The 20,426-nt window shown below is 39.7% G+C and overlaps 1 protein-coding gene across 5 annotated transcripts in view; it reads right to left on the bottom strand.

Moving 5' to 3' along the window:
• The window catches only part of bcas3 (BCAS3 microtubule associated cell migration factor), a 207,224-nt gene that overhangs the window by 148,628 nt on the left and 38,170 nt on the right, over positions 1-20,426 (bottom strand). For all 5 annotated transcript variants that reach the window (XM_046862521.1, XM_046862520.1, XM_046862524.1 and 2 more), the window contains exons 14-15: positions 13,653-13,786; positions 7,833-8,097 (exon numbers count right to left, since the gene is read on the bottom strand). In XM_046862521.1, coding sequence (XP_046718477.1) covers positions 7,833-8,097; positions 13,653-13,786 — 399 coding nt within the window. The remainder of the gene's footprint in view (positions 1-7,832; positions 8,098-13,652; positions 13,787-20,426) is intronic.

Raw genomic sequence — 20,426 nt, forward strand, 5'->3', positions numbered from 1 at the left:
ATCCCGCGCACGTCTCGAAAACACTGAGCCGCGATGCAAAGTAGATGGAAACGTCAGCGTGGCCTACTTGACCCAGAGTCTTAGAAGTGGCACGTCTAGGTGTGTAAGGTGCCTGGTCACTCCAAGCCATGCTGGCTTCAGAGCTGTTATTTGATTAATGACTTATGCGCGAGAGCTCGCGCATTCATACGTGACAGGCTGATGGAAAGAAGATCCATCGATGCAAATCCGCAGCCGTTGCAAGCCTCACTCCAGGAGACGGCTTGGGTCACGCCGTCACCTGACCACTCAGGATCCTGCCCCCCTCTCGCTCATTTGCATTTTCTTCTAATGGCACACACTTGCCTGACCTGTCACTGATATCTTGTTTTTCTCTCCCAAGCTGTTCTATTTGCATCAGGGAAAGTGCCGGCCATGCTTTCGATGCTGGAACGAGCCATTAACAAGCAACACATACCATCCACTTTTGTCTAACAAGCATATAAAGATGTTCTGTATAAATATGAAAAACACACCCTGGGAAATTATGATGCAGGGTTTATGTGACAGACTGCGTTTCAGCGGCTTTTAATGATTAACGCTGAGAAACAGTGCCGGATTTGAGTCTGTAATAGAGTGCCTTGCTATGGGAATACTTTAACACATATATACTATTTCCCCATAATTGTGTTTTTTTTCCCCTTCCTTCTAAGTCCACATTTTACGGATATTCTTTGGATGAAGTATGCAGCAGACAGGAGGCGGGGACTAAAGAAAAGAGGAAGGGAGAAGACGAGAGAAGAGGAACAATAGCTTTTCTGCTAAAAGGAAAAGCGCTGTCAAGTCTGGCTGTGCTAATTCCCAAAACTATCATTATTAAAATACTCACTTCCAGAAGGGGGGGAAAGAAAAGAAGAAAAAAAAGAAACCAAAAAAAAAAAGGAGACCAGAAAGTGCAGGATAAAAGCAATCCCACTGGACAAAGTGAAAACAAATTAAAAGGACCATTATAAAACACAGATGCTGCAAAGAAAATAAACTTCACAAGATTTACTGTTTTCTGAGGAAATCAGACATTGGTGGAAAAGACATCAGCGCTGACTCCTGGGTAATGGTGAACGAGAGCCAAGGTTGCCTCAGCTTCTTCTTCTCCCCCCCTTTTTATTTAAAAAAAAAAAAAAAAAAAAAAAACCTCTATCTGCCGGGCTACTATTTTCAAGCTCACGGTGAAGTCGAGCCAGCATCAGCAAACATGGCAAGCTGCCATCCGCTGAATGGATGTTAGGGACAGCAGGTTTTGACAGCACATTTTATTGACAGCGAGTGTAATATTCTGTAAAACGTCCTGAATATTAGGACATATTGCTCTAACATAACTGCTTTTACAAGAGAGACGGGATACTTGGTTCTGCATTTATAAGGTAAAGGAAGCCACTTGGTTTGTATTCTTACTAGAATTTTAACACTTTTAGATACACTTTTCTATACTAACTCTGAGATATAAAAACAGCATCATTAAAATCAAATCAATAAATTAAAAATGTCACCATCGTGCAGCATTTAGATTTTATGTTTAGTGACGCAGAACAAACAAAGCTCTCGACCCACTGATATGAGTCACACTCAAATCACACTCCGAAATTCAAACAGAGTTCAATAATATTAGTTATAATAATTACGAGTCATAATAAATTACTTATTAAACTACTCAAACTAAATATACACAGATGCCCCAATATCTAATTCAATAAGTTTTACAACATGTCTGCACTTACAGCTCATCAGCGAGCAGCTTGGTGACACTGGGAATCTGCACTCTTCAGGGGCTCACATGACACTATTACTAGAACCATATGTGTACAAGTTTGTTTGGAAAAAGGAATTTTTTTTTTTTGCAAAAGAGAGAGGGTGTGTGTGTGTGTGTGTGTGTGCGTGTAGTGCTGCATCTTTCACCTCCGATGAGTGCAGTGAGCAAATGGGGCATGAGCGGATGAACAGGAAGGCATCCAGAGACTCAATCAATGGACCTCAGCATGTGGCTCTGATCATGAAACAGTAATCTGATCATGTCAATTTACTTATGTGTAAGTGGGGAGCATATCTGGCCCTCCAAGTCATGATGGCTCCAATGACAAAAGGCCATTTTGAAGATATTTAAGCTAAACCACAGCAGGCTTTTGATCTGCAAAACGCACGCTGCCTTGAAGATGTAGAAAATGTCCCTACCCGTGGATGCATCGATGTGCCAGGGTTCGAGTGAATACACGATACAATATATAGAACATGCAGCTGAATTTATACAGCGCATTAATTCCAACAAACACACAGAAATCTAAATCAGCATTCACTCTTTACCACTAGTGCTATTAATATAATAATAATAATAATAATAATAATAATAATAATAATAATAATAATAATAATTCCACATTAGCTCTCCCAAATAATACATATATATAAGATTTTTATATAATTAGATACATAAATAATTTAATTTTAAAAAATTTACTGTTTTTTTCTCAGATTAACACAAATTAATACAAAATGATAGATTTTATTAATACTTTATGTAACAAATTATTTAATCAAATTAATTCTGCTAAATAAATAACAACTTCCTTTTAGTCAATGCATTTGTAAAGATAGATAGATAGATAGATAGATAGATAGATAGATAGATAGATAGATAGATAGATAGATAGATAGATAGATAGATAGATAGATAGATAAGTATAAACTAGAAAATGAATATTATAGCTGTTATTATTATTATTATTATTATTATTATTATTATTAATAATAATATTATGATTATTAATATTATTATGTAACGTCTTTAAATTCTTTTATATAATAACAGAAAAAGGTTTGTTCTTTTCAGGCCAGTCTGCCGAGTTAAATCCAGGAGGACTTTCCTTAAAATGAAACTTTCTTGATAGAACAACAAATTAACACTTACTACACACAGAGTCCTTTGTGTGTTAAACATCAACACCACCAAGTTACGGTTTCCTGTTATCAACGTGACCAGCACAACACGCGAGTTCCTCCCCTCTAAAATGAATCTCGGTTGGACTGCTCTTATATAGTTTATTCGGGACTCATTTGAAAAGCAAAGAACATGTGGTCATATAGCAGGAGCAATAATTAAAGGAAACATCTGACATGTACAGGCAAGTTCAACGTTTTAAACGTAGTGAAATGAATAATGGCATTGTTCTAAATGTGTAACGTGATTAAAACGTTAGGCATTTTTACTAATACAACACCTGTTCTGAAGCCAATTATATAACTAGCAAAAAATGTAATTAAAAAAAAGACCGTAAATTGAGAATAGTGTTAAAATTATGGTAACATTATTTTCAATTCAATCTTCCTCATACTGAAAAGTACAAAAAAATGAATAATTGTATCTTCATATTTGTTTTTAGTAAATATAACAAACATCTATAAAGTATAAATGAACGTACAGTGAAATAAAATCTATCGGACATTTCCTCTGAGATCAGGAGTAACTACAGTGAGGAGGAAGTTCTCTGTATGAACCTCTCTGGTGAGATCTGGTGTATCGAAGCCTCAGGTCATGAGAAGTGTCAAAAACACACTATATGCACGGTGGGAAAGAGCAAAAAGAGCAATAAATATCATCCCAGCTCACTACGACTGAGAAAAAAAACATTTAAGGTGTATTTTAGATATCAAACCTTTAAAGACATTGAATGCACAATTTAATGGCGTGTAAAAATTAAAATGACCTGATTGATGTGAACAAACCCTAATAAAAATGATTATAATTTAAACAAAAAAGTATAATAATAATATTTCACTAATACATAAAAATAAATACATAAATCAAATTAAATTAAATTAATTAAACCTAAAAAGGTGTGTATTTTTCTTTCTTTTTTATATATAACCACAAGTCAAAATAAGAAATAGTGCAAAAAAATATTTAATTAATATATTTAAAACTTTTCTCCTCAATTAAATCCTGGTTAAAACACAAGGAAAACATATCACAATAAACATTTTCAGTTAATGAAATTTCATATTTTAATTATGCAGAACTACTGAAAATTGGGTTTTCCCAAGGCAGCCATGTTTATCTTCATTTATTTTGCACTAATCCCTACTCGAGTGTATTTAAAGCCTGATCAGAAAGGGAAACAAAACTGTAACTTCCTAACAGGAGGCCATTCATAAAACACAAATTGCAGAGAAGCTGTGGTCTTGTTGGATTAGATTCATATCACGGAGAAATTTAGGAGCACAAGTCAAGTCTTCTGAAATAATCCCGCTGTTCTCAGGGCTCCACGAGCGACTCGGCTTTGCTGATGAAAGCTAAGAGCACAGCGCCACACGAAGGCTGGAGAAGGAACTGCGTGTAACTCTGTGCACTACAGCTTCGTGGCACAGACACAAGCGCTATAACCAGAGCAATAAATCTACACGATGATACATGTGGTATGTTAAAACAAGAGCACTGCTTTGATGCTTGGCTTGATTGGATGCCTGATGTTTACTGAGCGGACGAGCAGCACTTTATCTTAAAGACAACTCGCTGTTAAAGTCACAGAGATGGATTTCAGGGTGTGTGTGTGTGTGTGTGTGTGTGTGTGTGTGTACCGGGGGAAAAAAGCCAGCTTTTGATTACAGGGAGTATGGTTTCTGACCCTGCCGGAGTACAGCAGATCTGCTCGCCTGACTATAAGCCATCACATACACACACACACACACACACACACACACACACACACACACACACACACACACACACACACACACACACACACACACACACACACCCAAACACAGGCAGACAAGCACACACATACACACCAGACTCATACAAATACATTTGAATCTTTAGTTGTGCTTAATAAAGGAAATTAAATTACATTGGAATTATGACATTGTAATGTATTGATATGTAACAAGTTTAATGCACACAGTATACTGTATAGAAAAGTTCAGCTTTACAGATTATATTTGAAGAACACTTGCACAGGTACCTCTTATATACAGTAACACACACTAATGTGTCCCTATTAAAAAAAGCCAGATTAAAAGAAAAATCCAAACCACTGGAGGTATTGACAACAAACGCAAATACCATAAAGATCTCACAACACACAACATGTCCAGGGCTTTAGTGCCTGGTCTTTATCCCAGCTTTAGCTGCCCAGTTTTGGTGAGGCTGTACCCACTGTAGCCTCAGGTTCCTGTCCATGGCTTACAGGATTTAAACCCGATGTGGTCTTTGACTGCTGTGACTGTAACTGCTTTTCTGCTTACCACAGTTGTAAAGAGTAATTTCAAGTTTCTGCATCCTTCCTGACACCACCAAGCAGTCTGGCTGTTCTACACGGACTTCTCTCACCAAGGCATTTCTTGCCACTGATCTGGTTTTGTTTGACCATACAAAGTAAACCTTATTAAATGTAAAAGCGTTCTAAAATCCCAGGAAATCAGCAGTTTCTGAAAAAGCCTGTCCTCTATCTTTTCCAGTATCTGTTCCTATTAGAATGACCAAAAAGCAGCAATGTGCTCCCACAAAAAACAGAGAACATAAGCATCTATGCTGTACACCAGCATCTATTATAAGATTATGCAATAAATTTGAGTCTAAAAAATAAACATGACTGATCGAAAGAAACAAAGATCCCTAACTAAACAGGGAGCAAAGAAAGTTCAATTTTTGGGGTTCTATTTTTGTATCCAGCCAGCAGTGTAGGATGTGTATGCCTCCAGTTCCTTCCACAAATCAACGTGTTGTCACAGCCGACAATCTCACGCCTGTTGTTATGGCTAGTGTGCTGCAACTGTTCACGTTTCGAAAATCCGCTGCCGGTTTTACACCCACAAACCTCACGTATCACCAAAAAAAAGAAAAGAAAAGAAAATTGCAATTAGGATTCATTTGGCTTTTCCGGTCTGAACGTCTACACATCGAACTTGAATGAATGCAGCATCGTGGCCTTAAATCTACTGCATATATTTCTATATATAATTTAGAATATAGGTATATATTTATCTATAATATGAAATATATTCTACATTCTATTTTGAATATTCTATATAAAAACGTAAAACAAATATTTTCAGATATAATTAAATACGTTTAAAAGGAATGGCCCAAAAATGTTTGAACAGAAAACGAAATTTCATTTTACACACAAAAAAGTTAATTCTTTCTATAAAAAGTCCACAGACTCCCAAAGAGGGTAAATGTTGCTGATAAATCCAGACGGAGGATGAGCTGTAAAAGAGGAAGAGTGTGAGGACAGGAAGTGAGTGGTCCAGACATTCCAGTTCAAAGTAAGGGCCTTTAAGGACTCACAAGGTCTCTGGGGACCACAGAAAGGGGGAAAGAAGATACTGGAAAAGCGTAACACTCACTCACGCACTCACTCACTCACTCACTCAGACGCGTGAATGAATGTAAAAGCCCGACTCCATTAAACTATTATCTTTTAGCCTGGGGATCCACTGAACCAGCCTTGAAGTTATAGAACACTAGGACAGCCTTGTGCTTTGAAGTTAAATCCTGTACAGGGTTTAAAATGCACAGCGAGCGCCACATCTTCGGATTCCTCTCCATCAGTGTAAAGTTTTTGCCCGGTCACTGCAACAGGAGTGGACTCAGATGGAGGACTAATTTGTGACAGATGGCCCTAATGCGCTGCTTTGAAAAGTGAGTCTGATTTACGAAACGGGTCTTCCGAGGACTTTCGAGGCTACATGAGACACGCCGAGCTCGAGCGTGTCATAGATCTGCCCTGCTTAATGTGGACTTGATAATCGCAAGCAGCAATTAATAAATATTTTCCCCGGACAGTACGTGCAAGCCAAAGTTCCTAAAAGCGTAGAGAAAGAGTGGGTTATAGATGATCCCGAGTGACAGGGAGTAAGTAAGAGCCTCTCCAGGGGGCTCCATAAACACCCAGTGGGCTGCTGGAGCCTGCTGAGTACACATCGGCAGGGTGCTTTCAGTGTGTACGGGGTATTGATTAATCCCCACTGCTGCTTTGTGGACTAGAGAGCACTGAAGGATAAACAGTGTCGACAGCCACGCCAGCTCCTGTGGCAGTCAGCACGGCGCGCGTGTGTACGTGTGTGATTGCGAGGCTGTCAATCAAGTGTGTTTGCAGCCATGGACAGTGTTTGACAAATCCAGTGCACACAGAGTATATCACACAGAGCTGTGACACCAAGGCCAGTGGGGTCGAGTGCAAGGTCTTCTAAGGTGACATGATTAACTCTTTAATGTTTATGGCTCTCCAGAATCTGAGACACAACACAACACAACATATGCCCAAACGTTTTCTAAATATAGCCTCTTCCCATACATAACCAGTGGTTCTCTTTGTTTTTGTTGCTATATTATAGGAAATCACAACACACTTATCAAAATGTGCTTCTTCTTCTTCTTAATATTATTGTTTGTTTGTTTATTACGTTTTAACGCCATGTTAAAATCAGGGCTATATACATGGCAGACTTTACACAAGGTCATCATAAATGTCATAACATTTTAAGTACTATATGTTTATTATTATTATTATTATTATTAATATCATCATTGTATAGAAACGGAATATCTAGTTGCGAAGAGTGTGTAAAGCTGTTATTTATTATATTTTATTATATTTTAAGTTCTAAAAAGTTTAACTTGTAACTAAAACAAACAAACAAACAAATAAGTGTGTGTGCATATATATATATATATATATATATATATATATATATATATATATATATATATATATATATATATAAAAATATGTGAAAGCTGTGTTGTGCAAGTGTATACTAAGATGTGTGTGTGTGTGTGTGTGTGTGTGTGTGCTGACCGTGTAGAGGAGATCCAGACGGGCTGCTGGAGAGGCCGGCGATGGGGCTGCAGCGGCCACCCTGCTTGCTGTTGAGCTCCTGTTCGATCTCCTCGAGGCCGGCGCTTTTCTGAAAGCGGCTCACCCGGTTCACGACGCGTGGCGACAGGTGTGTGCGGGCACACGGTGCACCACCGTACGGGTTAATGGGGAAGACATGCGAGGTGCCACGCAGTGTGCTGACCACCACCCAGCGGCAGTCAGGACTAAAGCAGATGTCCTGCACCTGGAGCACACAGAGGTCAAGAGAAATGCGGAGAAGTCAGTAGGAAAGACGTACACAACATGATTGGGATCTGAGAGAAAATCTGAGATGCTATCAGAATGATTTTACACATTGTGAGAAAGAAAACCTTTCAAAACCTTTTGACCAAAACATACCTTTATATGCATTACATTCAAAATCTACTCCAATTCCACCACCGCTCTAACATTATTACAACAATTACATACAATTCACTAAATAAATCTGAAATATCGAAATCTAATTGTTCAGTTAACAACAGCAATCAATTCGTATATTTAATCGCAGGTTAATCGCACGGCTGTCATTACTTGTAATAAATCGCAGCTTAATCGCAGATTTTTGTCTGTTCTAAATGTACCTTAAATTAATACTTTTTACATTTTTTATACTTTAATGAACATACTGACATATACTGATGCTTTATGCAAATGTATGTTTATTCTTAGTGAAACCAAACTTAAAATAGTGAATGAAGATAAAATATTCTTGCAAATGTTTTAAAATAATGATGGTGTTTTAAATGAAGTAAATCAGAGACACCAAATGAAACTTTTGCTATGTTTCCACACGGATGGTTTTAATTGCCGGATGGCGAAATGCGGTGCTTGATTTGAGACTTGCCGCAACAGTAAAACAAATGTTAAGTGATTAAAAATTATTTTAGGTGGAATATATATATATATATATATATATATATATATATATATATATATATATGTGTGTGTGTGTGTGTGTGTGTGTGTGTGTGTGTGTGTGTGTGTGTGTGCACAGTAAATGCATCTACGTATGGTTTTGTGTGGTTTTCATGTTAAAGAAACCTTTTTAAATGTACACTATCAAGCACAGATACGGCTAGAGAAATATTTAATTTCACTCATATGGTGAATCTTGGAATCTTGGCATCTCCCGTATCAGTGCTTAACAGTCACAGGTAAAGTTGTTTCTTATTAACTTCAGGCGAAAGAAGTAACCGTTTGTAGTTGCTGTAAAGTAAGTGATAATAGGAACCAACGTTTCACCCTCTCACACACAGTGTCTGTCTTTAATAAAGAAATAATTTTCTTTGGTAAGAGGTGGTAAGGATACTAGTGATAGAAAAGGGTGTTACCTCCTAAAACACATCTTTCATGGCCATAAAGATTAGAAGGCCGAACGGAGTATGTATTTAAAAAAAAAAAACACACATTCATGACATTATTGTGAAACAGCTGGTTAGCAGGATCACATGAGCCTGTTTACTCCTACAACCAGGTGTTTAGTATATACCAGCGAGAGCTGCCAACAGATACTGTTAACAATCTCACAGATAAGATCTCCTCAAAAATGGGAAACATGTGACGACAGAAAAGAATGACCAAGGTGTTGCTTATCGAAACAGAGTGGCTTGGTATGTTAGAGGTCACCTTAAGATGACGGCCATGCAATCCTTGCAGTGCTGCACTAAAGATCGTGCCTTACTCAAGAAGCACCAAAAGCCAAACTGTGCCTTCTATCGGAACACAATCCGTACACACGCTTGAGCCACACACACTCCTGATTAAAGCCAAGCTTGCCTCCGAGTGCTGGAGATAAGCTCTTCACTGCGGCGCCTCTAGAAGTCTGATTGTGCCACCGCTCAGCGTCGTCAATAGTCTTCCAGAGAGATCGGGCCATCTAAAGTGCCTTCCCACTACACCGTGCCTGCTGTAATGAACATTCTCGGCTGCACCTTCCGTGATTATCCATCACCTACAGGAATGCACCGGTCTATCTCTAGACCTATCAGATTGTCAGCCTATCAGTCTCACATCAGTCTGACTGTGTTGGTGATAAGAATTTTAGTGGCGGCAGCTCACTGACTACTTCCTGTTCCGTGACACCAGGCCGGTTAGTAAGGGTGATGTCACTTCATTTTTCATAACAAGTTGTCTACATTACTTCTTTATCAGGCTTACCAGTTCAAGGATCTGGACCAACACAAACAACATTAACTCTTTGGAAAAGGTTCATCAGAAGAGATACAGAAGAACTCAGTGGTCAGTAGGAGGTTCGAGTCACAGGCAGTGCTGGTCATCAGCGGGGTGCTATTTACATTAATGCACACTTCTAAGAGCTTTCTGGTAGTCAGAACAAACGCAGTCAGCCAGCCAGCGAGATAAGACTGAGTGTCTGCGTCCGCCCACAGGGCATTATCACTCTTTTTATTTGTTCTGCTCGAGATAATGTGTCTCAGAGGGTGCACGCTCTCTGTTGCCTGTACTGTTTACAATGCAGGATCAAAGCCTACGCATGGCCAGGCAACAAACCTGGTGTGGCCCACTAACAACGAGGCTGTGCTGCATCTCAGGTTTAAACCTACACTGGAGAAGACCTGTTTCAGTTTCACATCAAAACCGCAGCAAGTGCTCAAAAACTCGCATGCTAACATCACACTCGGTCATTGCCATAACTGTGCTGTTCATAAAGTTCCTCTGGCATTCTTTTGGCTGGAAGAATGCCCAAATAATGCCACAGGAAATAAGTATCTTAGAAGTACTTTATCATTACAAAATGCTAATATTTAAAATAAACATATTAATTCTTCACTGCTGAAATAAAACCCTTTCTATTATTTCAGGCAAAACCAAATGATAGTAAAGTGTTAATGTATGCACAGAACACACACACACACACACACACACACACACACCTCATCGATCACAGATATGTAAGATTAAAATCTCTTTTACAGGTTATATGCTAGATTGAACTTAATGGGGGTAAAAAAACCTGTGTGTGTGTGTGTCTGTGTGTGTGTGTGTGTGTGTGTGTGTGTGTGTGTGTGTGTGTGTGTGAGTATTACATCACATTACTGGGAAAAATCCAATGGCCTGTTAAGTTGCAGTTGATGTCCAGCGATTTGTTATTTGTCATGTTACACATAACAGGACTTTTGCGAGAAATGAGAATGTGTATACAAATAGTGTCGATGGTTTTGACCTTGAAAAAAATGTACAGGCAGGGCTTAATGGTGAATCCTTTGGTAAATCTATTCAGCATGATATCAGTGTTTGTAAGCATGAGAAATAACTGGAGAAACCGAAAGGCAGGCTTTTTAGGGCTGGCAGTGCGTTGGACTGTGTTCATTTGCGAGAGCAGAGAGCATCATTGTGTGCAAATCTAAACATGACAGGCCTTTAGAGCTAAATATTAGTTCTGCTTAAGCAAATAATACCTCACAAGTTGCTAAAAAAAACCCCAAAAAAATAGACATTTCAGTGTAACAGCTGTAAAATCGGCTATTCCCCTAACCGATTTCTGCAATAAACTAGTATATTATCAAATTAAATGAAACATTAAATGCAGGGACATTTTATCAATTCCTGGAAAATATTAAAGATTAATGGGGGGAAAAAAACACTTAATCTGAACTCTGGATGGCTGCACACGTACATGGACTTTTCCAAACGTTCCACATTATTTTCTCAAATTTGTAACGCAAAAAGAATTGTGCAGAAAACTAAAAGAATGCAAGACTATTAGGAATCTGTTGCTTGTGCTGCTTCTCTCTGTCCTGGACTGAACCATAACTTGCTGCTCACACTCGCACTTCTACACTCTACCTTCTGCAGGCACCAGCGTTCAAAGTCTCTAAACCTGTAGTCTGTCATCATCATGCTGTAGAGCCAGATATCTGTGTGTAAAGCTGAGTAAATCGTTGTGGGAATAGAAAGAGCCCAATGGGAAGACCTGCAGGCCACAACGCCATATTCTTAAATACCGAAGCTGTCAAAATGAAGCCGGACTCCAATGTGAAACAGACAGGCAGAAGTGAGACTCTGATGATCACCAGAGGCCGTTTTTTTCACACTTTAATGTTGCGTTCATGACCATGTGGGAAGTTTTGGACTTGTAGAGAAGGCCTGTCTGTACAGTTCTCCACCTCATCGTTTCTTTCTCACAAAGTAAGATTTTTTTCAACTGACTATTCATTTTATTTCCAACTAGTTTGTGTAAAAGCTCTAATGTAGGAGGTTCCAAGCTGAAGAATTCAGACCTCCCAGTTGTCACAAGTGCAATATTTTTCTGTATTTTCTTGCCTCAAAATGCATTTTTTCTAGTATAAATATGATCGGATTTTTTAGAAAAGTTGAGGATTGCTTAAATTGGAGGGCATTTCAAAAATCTGCCTTATTTAGTATAGTGTCCCACTCATTTACATGTGTTTCATGTCCTACTCATTTATATTTGTGCAGTTAGATTTTTTTTTGCCCAATTTTGTTACCTGTGATTAGCCAGCCCTTCCCATTTTTTCTGCCCTCTCCTGCAAACCCCAGCTCACAGGAGCCCATGATTGGCCAGTGTCACTCTGATTGGCACTGCAGTATGCCTTCACTCTATAAAGAAAGCACTAAAGATTTTCCTACTTTGACTCATGGCCATGAAGGGAAATTACAAGTTCCCAACAATACTTTAACGATCTAGCATTTGGAAAAGTCTTACCTACTCCTCAAACTTTCATTTATTTTGTAAATTGTCAATTTTATTATAATAAATATAAATAAATCTATTTATTTATAATATATATTATTTATAATAAATAACCAGATAATTACATATAAACAAATAAATATATAAATAGATATTATAAATAAATATTATTTATAATAAATCGAATCCAAAATGTTATCTTAAACGTCATTTTTTTATTAAAATTTATATATAAATGTTGCTTTTTTTCTTTTCGTTGCAAAGATGAGACCATGTGAAAGGGAAGAAAAAAAAAACATTTTTTTTATTTTATTTTATTTTTTAAGTTAAAGTTTTAAATAATTGTACATGATTTTGAAGTAAATTTTTTTTTTTTTTTTTTGGAGTTACAATAAAGCCGAAGTGCTGACAGTATGAAGTCTGTGCTGCATCATTCTTATAATAAAGTAGTATTTCTAGGAACCTTTCACTTCCTCAATGCAAAGACTTCTGGGTTCTTCCAGAGGACTGTGACACGATTAAAGGTGGTCTGGTTCTACACCGTGCTTCAGATCAGTTAGGACTCCCCTAGGATCACAGCCAGGCTGTTTGTTGTCTCTCACACGCTGTGCAGGAAGATCATGAAAGAGCCAGAGAGGGAGTTCAGCGGCAGGGCCGAGTCCTGCTCTGTGTAGAGTTGCACGGTGCTCCGAGTCATGTCTCTTGACAGTATTTAGAAAACACAAAGGGATCCAAAGAGGATGAAAAACATGTTCAAACTGCATATTTCCTGAGAATCGGAACCCAGGGACCATAAACACTGTGGGTGGCCCTTGAAGACTTTCAGTGATTAGGTTAATGAACAAAAGAATTCAGAAATGCAATATTTCATCGCTAGCACAAATAAAAGCTGGAGTGAAAGTGTACATGCGTGACCAAGGAAAACCAAGCACAGGCTAAAACCTCATGTTCCACTGATGACTGAAGTACCAAAATATTCATAGCTGAAACTGTATTATATTGCAAAAAAATGACACATTTATTAGTGTAGACCAAAGAAGTATATATGTGTGTGTGTGTGTGTGTGTGTGTGTATACACTCTTACCTTAGCCTCAGTTTCACCTCTGTGCAGAGTGTACAGGTGATGAACTGCACTCTGTGACGATGCCCATGGGTGAGTGAGGATTTGAAAGACGTGAAAATCGTGCCCTAATGTATCAGCAGTCACCAGCAGCATACCTGCAAAAAGAAAGATTAGTAACTACACCGAGTCAAGATAAACCAAGGCTAAACCCAGGCAACCTGCATGGCGAAGGAGAATGAAGATTAAACGGCTATAATGTGCTGCAGCTTTGGCACACAACCAAATGCCAAGCTCACCCTTTGAGTGCACGAAAGTACAAGACTGTTTTGAACACAACCACAGGAGAACCCATGTGGAACCTCTGGTGACAGAGCCTTTCATTCCACCACTTGTATGTTAGTCGAGTAACAGAAAGCATAGACTCTTACTATAAACAACACACTTGGCAAACCACACTGAAAAAAGCCTGAATCTAAACTCGATGCCCGTGAAAAGTTTGTATAGAATATAATTTTCCAAACAGTGCAACAGCTCTACGGGCTATTTTTACGCAGATACGAAAGTCCCCTAACGCCAAAGACTCAGCAAGACACGGTTTTCTCAATCATAATTTAACACGACAGTCGTCATGTTCCAAAGCTCAAACTTTTATGCTGAGGTTTTGGAAGGCTGTAATTAGAGACAAGTCTTTATAATGCGGTTTGACAAATGTATAAAAAAGAGCTTAAATGGCAGGGCATAAAAAAAGACCTTGCACTGACACGTGCACGAAGGTTAAAATAAATTGACACGAAAATAGCTAAAGTACTAGATGAGCTCATCCGGCCTGTGCTCCAGCATCCTCATGTTCACACTTCAGAGCTGCAGCTGCTTTAGGTGTGGCTGAGCCCTCACACTGGGCGGCAAGAAAGGAAGCGGCGCAGGAGGGGTGGAGGAAGGGTCATGCACAGATTGCTCACATGAAAAAGAAAAACAGTCAGGCTGTGAATTAGATGGCGGCTAGCTATTTATGCTGTATCAGAAGACTAAACTGAGCGACGGCTCGGCTATAAACTAACCTACGCCCCAAATGAGGTGCCAAGCCACAAGAAGCATTTGCATCAACTGGGAATACATGGAAAAGATGGCCTTCTAATTATAGAGGCTGGAAACGGAAGCGCGGAGTGATTAGGAGTTTAGGCGCTGCGGTATGTTTATCTGGGAGCTTCCTCTCCCTTCGCCCTGCATGCTCACTCCCTTGCTTACCCTGGCTTTGACAGATGAGGCTTGGCCTGCTTACTGAGACACCAGTTTGCTGATGGTACACTCTGTTCTCCAAGAGCCAGAGGAGACTGGCAAAGCAGTGCTGGGGCTTTTGCGGCCTTGTTGAAATACAGAGCCTCGCGGAGAGGCGTCAGTTGGTTAGCCCACAGGAAGCAAGATTAAAAAGCAGACTTTTCGGTGCTGGTAAGCCACCACAAAATTTTAGAAACCTGAGACGTTAAAGCATCCTCTTACACGTCCTATTTATAACACCTTATCCAATAATCAAAAGCGTTATTTATGATGTTGGGAAGAAATGTGGGCTTACATTTAACATACATACATAGTTGTTTGAATTATAAGGAATGATTTCGTGTGCTGAAAGGGACACGTTATGTTATGTAATCTTTAGTCAAATAGCATCAGTATGCTTTACATATAAAACATTACATGGTCCAAACTTAAGCTACAGTCTTGGGATCAACTGAAGGCCTGTCTCAGCTGCGAAAAGTGCTCAAGATGCACGACTGCTTTAGAACAGCAGTAAATGCGGAACCGTATTTATTTAAATCTTTCAAAATTATGATCAGAATCTCATAGTCAATAGAAGAATTGAACGGACAGCCGGTTGAATAATAGCATTGTAATATGCTTTTAGGTTAGCAAACGCCAGCATCTAGCTACACTTTTATTTTTGTGTGTGTGTATCTGAATAAACCAATATAGATTACACCACTTTCCTGAACTATATCTATAACTTTGAGGCCCTTAGCTAACAGTATGATTGTGGACCACATGTCCAATACGTTGAATATAAAGCAGTAAAGGAATAAAACAGAGCGTTGTGGGACACCACATTGCACTTTTTAGGCTGTAATGACTCAAGCTGCACTTTGAACTCCATTTTAAACCACCCCCCAATACAACAATCCAAGCAGAAAACCTAAGAGAAATCCCATGAAGTCATCCCCTGAGTCAATCTGTTAAACCAGTGCGGTTGATGTCAGCAGTCTGTCTAACATTGATATCTTCATCTTGGCTGTACAAAGAACTTAAACAAAAAGAGTCATCTTAATTAACAACAGTTGTCTAAAACCTTTGAGAAAGAGGAAATCTCAAATGAAACATGTGTGTGGAAAGAGCTCTGAGGGACAGTACAGAGGAAACAGAGCTCTTCTACACCAGAGCCATGTACTTCTGAAGTGAAGATAAAGAGAGTAAATAAACCACATCAATCTCTCTGCTTTGTCTATGGTGCTGCCTACAATGCCGTAATGACATGGGCATGTACACTGTGTGTGTGTCCACTCGTTCAGTGAGATCACCCTTACGTGTTACACTTATTGAGGTGTTTATGAAAGCCGTGGAACCCACACATGCACAGAGAGCAATAAAAAAAATCTCTCCAGCTTTACATCAAAGCCACCCACTCAGGCCTAAAACAAGCAACACTTTCTGAGTCCAGAGGCCACCCTCAATCCAACCATCAGATAACGCCGAGGAGGAGAGGAGGAGACCGACTGGGTCAGTCAATAACTTGTTAATCTTTCACAGACCGAGTGAGAACTTCTAAAAGCAGTGCTGTTTGATCCTGAGCTGGAGTCGGCTTTGATATTAGCGAGGATGTACTGATGGCTCTGGTTCAAGTGGACTGTATCGACTTTGCATCAGTCCACCACGAGCTAAACGAATACAGTAATACGGTCCCTGACTTTCCTCTGGCCTGTAGGGAGGAGTGCAATGGATTCCACAGATGACTGGAGAGCATCAGAATCCTGTGGCTGGGAGCCTTGTTTGTCTGGGCAAATTGGTACCAAGAGCATGCTTGTCAAACACGCTCGTGCCACAGATGTCCTGTGGTGTCCTGGCTCACAGAGGCTCTTCCCATTCTTAGATAGGAAACCTCACCCACTATTTTTGGAAGGGATTCGAGAAAAGAGGTGAAAGGTAAAAAGGTGATCATGGTTCATGATCACTTTTTTGATCATTGTTCATTTGATCCATATATATATATATATATATATATATATATAAACATAAAAACATTTTACCATTAAACATGTGAAGAACAAGAAGAAAAATCCCTGTTTCGTGCAAACATTTGTGTTTAAAATCCACATCATTTTCAGTCACATTTCTCTACATCCATACATGCTTAAGTGCACAGCTTATAACCCGAAGCCTGTCGGGGCTGTTGTGGTGGAAGAGCACATTCTCCCACAGGGGCTTAGCCAGCCTTATGCGGCTTTTTGTGTGAATGTTAAAAAGCCCAAAAACAAATTGGTAAAACCACAATCTCCAGATAAGAGGAGCGACCGGATGAAACCCGTAATCCTTTGTATTTTGCGCCCAGGCACTGAATGATAATCTCGTTTCACCTAAACGTTCGCTTTTATTTTACAGAATGTCCTGTTAACTAATTAATCCCCTGAAACATTTGCTATAGCGGATCAAATTTCACGGTTCTTTGTGACGCCTCGCCGCTAATACCGTTCGGACCGAGGTGAGCTCAAGGTTCTTCCTGGACAATGAATAGCCGATTCATTTTAGATTGGGGAAGAAGTTTTCGATGCTCCACGCAAACAGCTGATACGGCTGACAAAAAGAAACTATGCTGTCAATGTGGCCGTTCATTCATACGTAAACATAAAAAAAGAAAAGGATGCTAGGAAATGGCTTTACTGCTCTGGCTTCACACATGGATTTAACTTAGACTTTAAAAGAAACTAAATATTGGAATGATGCTGTGGCAGAGATACAGGGTTTTTTAAAAACTCTGTTTTAAAACATTTTTCTAAGATGAAATACAGCATTCTTTCATGAAATACAGGCATTTAAATTTCTATCTTTTCCTTGAAACATATTCAGTGTCTAGGATGCATCGCTATACAGCTACACTATACGGACAAATATTTGTGAAAACACATCCATAAGATTGGTAAGTGCTTTCTGAACATTCTCTCTCAACATTAAGTCCCTGTTTGCTGTTATAATAGCCTCCAGTCTTCTGGGAAGATGTTCCACTAGTGTGATTGTGGAGATTTGTGCTGATTCAGCTACAAAGTTGTTAGTAAAGTCAGGTACTGATGTAGGTTGAGGAGGCCTGGGGTGCAGTCAGCGTTTCAAGTCATTCCAAAGGTGTTCAATAGGGTTGAGGTCGGAGCTCTATAGCAGGCCACTAAAGATCTCCAACACGTAAAAATATATCTTCATGTAGCTCACTTTGTGCACAGGGGCATTGGCATGCTGGTACAAGTTTGGGTATCCTTCTTCAAGTGAACAGAGAATTTAATGCTACCATTGCCAAAGACAATACAAATGTGTGTACAAGCTTTGGGAAACATTTTCGGGGAAGAAGAAGAAAAAAAAAAAAAGGAACTGGAAAAGTTCTGACTGGAAAAGTCTGGTGTCCCAATACTTCTCTTCCAAATATGGTGTATCTCTATGCAGAGTAACAAAAATAAAAAGTATAATAATAAAAGCAGTAATTACTACATTTCTGAAACTGTTGACCATGTTGACCTTGACCATGTTTCGGTAGGTAGAAAAGCGTCTAAGGAATTTAATAATGCTATGTGCATATCGACAGTGTTATCAAACTCAAAAAAAGTGCCACACAAAATCCCCAGACACATCTGGGGGCGAAAAAAAACCAACGCTATTCATTATGTTCACTTATCTGGCAGAAAAGCACAAAGAACAGAAAGAGGTTTGGGTGGAAAAAAAAAATAGGATCATCAGATTTAACAAAGTGATCAACTTCACGAAGCAAAGCTTGTGCTCGAGGCAAATTCCACTAATACCGAGCTCCCTGCTGACAGGGGGAATTAAAATAGACAACTTCTCAGCTAGAACCTGTAATCATTTCTGACTGTCCCACTGTGTTCAAGCTCTGTGCACAACTGAAAAATGATCCTCAGCTACTGTCTCTCTCTCTCTCTCTCTCTCTCACACACACACACACACACACACACACACACACACACACACACACACACACTCGGGCAAATTAGATTCTGAACTAAAGAGAGATCCTATGAAACTCAATAAATATTGCTTATTTCCCGCTAAATAAACATGGTCCTGCACTGTTGTACCACATGCGTGTGGATTCTTGTTTGCTGCTTGTCTTCCATAGCAAGCTTATAAATTGACCGCGCTTCTGGAGCGTTTTCAGCACCGTGTACAGGTTTAGAATTTCGGGTTTCATTTTTTCCCCTCAAAACATGTAGTGTATAGTATGCAGAACGGGCGACATAGAGGTGCAGCGTGTAGCATGGCAGCCACACAGCTCCAGGGTCTTCGGTTTGGCCCTGAGCTCGGGTTACTGTCTGTATAAAGTTTCACATGTTCTCCCCGTGTCCATGTGGTATTCCTGTGGGCTTTCCGGTTTCCACATCCCGAGAAAAAAATTTAAAAAACGGGAAAAAAATTAAAAAACACCCCGGTATGTGGATTATCTACTCTAAATTGCTTCGAGGTGTGAATGAGCGTGTGACATCATCAGGTGAACAAGAGCAGAGCTGTGCTGAACTGATCTACCATGAAGAAATGATTAAGCAGAATGACAGCGCTTCTCCGAGCTATTCAGAGGATACGTTTTGAAGCTCGTGCTGCACAATGCTAAGCTGAAGGCTCGCTGTCAAGTCTTCCACATTAAGCCTACATGGATAGGATGTACAGGTTTGCACAGTGCGCAAGAGTGCCCTTTAATTACACACCTACGAATAGATCTTACAAAACCACAAAAACGAGAGTCAGCTTCCCGCATGGCCAACATTTTCCATCCTCACTCTTCTGTTGCGAGTCCAACATTCACTGCTGGGTTGGGTTACTGAAGTCATTTTTTTTATTTTTTTTGCGTAGGAATCTGTGCTTGCCAGTCAGCATCAAATCACTGCATTGTCTTTTCCATTTTTGAAACTGACCCACTCCGGAGAGAGCTGTGGTCGACTCTACAACAAACGCGACACTTTTCCACTGCGGCTGCGAGCTCTTGCACATAACTCCATTGGAATCAGGGCGGCTCGGGGACAGAGAGCGTTTCCCGCTGATTAAAATCAATCCTTCCACGCTGAGCCGAGAGGCCAGAAACCAACAATGCTGAAGGATTTGTTTTTTGATCATGTGCTCTAATGATTTCAGGCACCTAAATGACTGCGTGTGTGTATGTGTGTGTGTGTGTGTGTGTGTGTGTGTGTGTGTGTGTGAGACCTTTCGTGAAGAATTTTCAGCCTGACCTTGTTAGTCTCTGTTTAGAGGCTCTTTTTAGTCTCAAGAAACAAGGGGATTTCTCTCAGCCTTTTTTTCGGTGCCGAGCAATTTTATAATTTTGAAACGATTATTATAGTGCTTTCGTTTTCTGCCTGGGTAAATGAAGTGATAACAGACACATCCCATTATTTCTGACTGAAGCAGCCGAGTGGCCGGTTAAGCTGTTTGAAGTTTTGAGCGCCCCGCTGTTATCTAAACCGAGCAGCCGCAAGTCCTCTCTGCATGTGGCAGGGACGTCTGACAAAGAGCTGTGCTGGAGGCTTAACACTCGCTGGACAT

The sequence above is a fragment of the Silurus meridionalis genome, chromosome 12, assembly GCF_014805685.1.
Source record: "Silurus meridionalis isolate SWU-2019-XX chromosome 12, ASM1480568v1, whole genome shotgun sequence".
Taxonomy (NCBI): Eukaryota; Metazoa; Chordata; class Actinopteri; order Siluriformes; family Siluridae; genus Silurus; species Silurus meridionalis.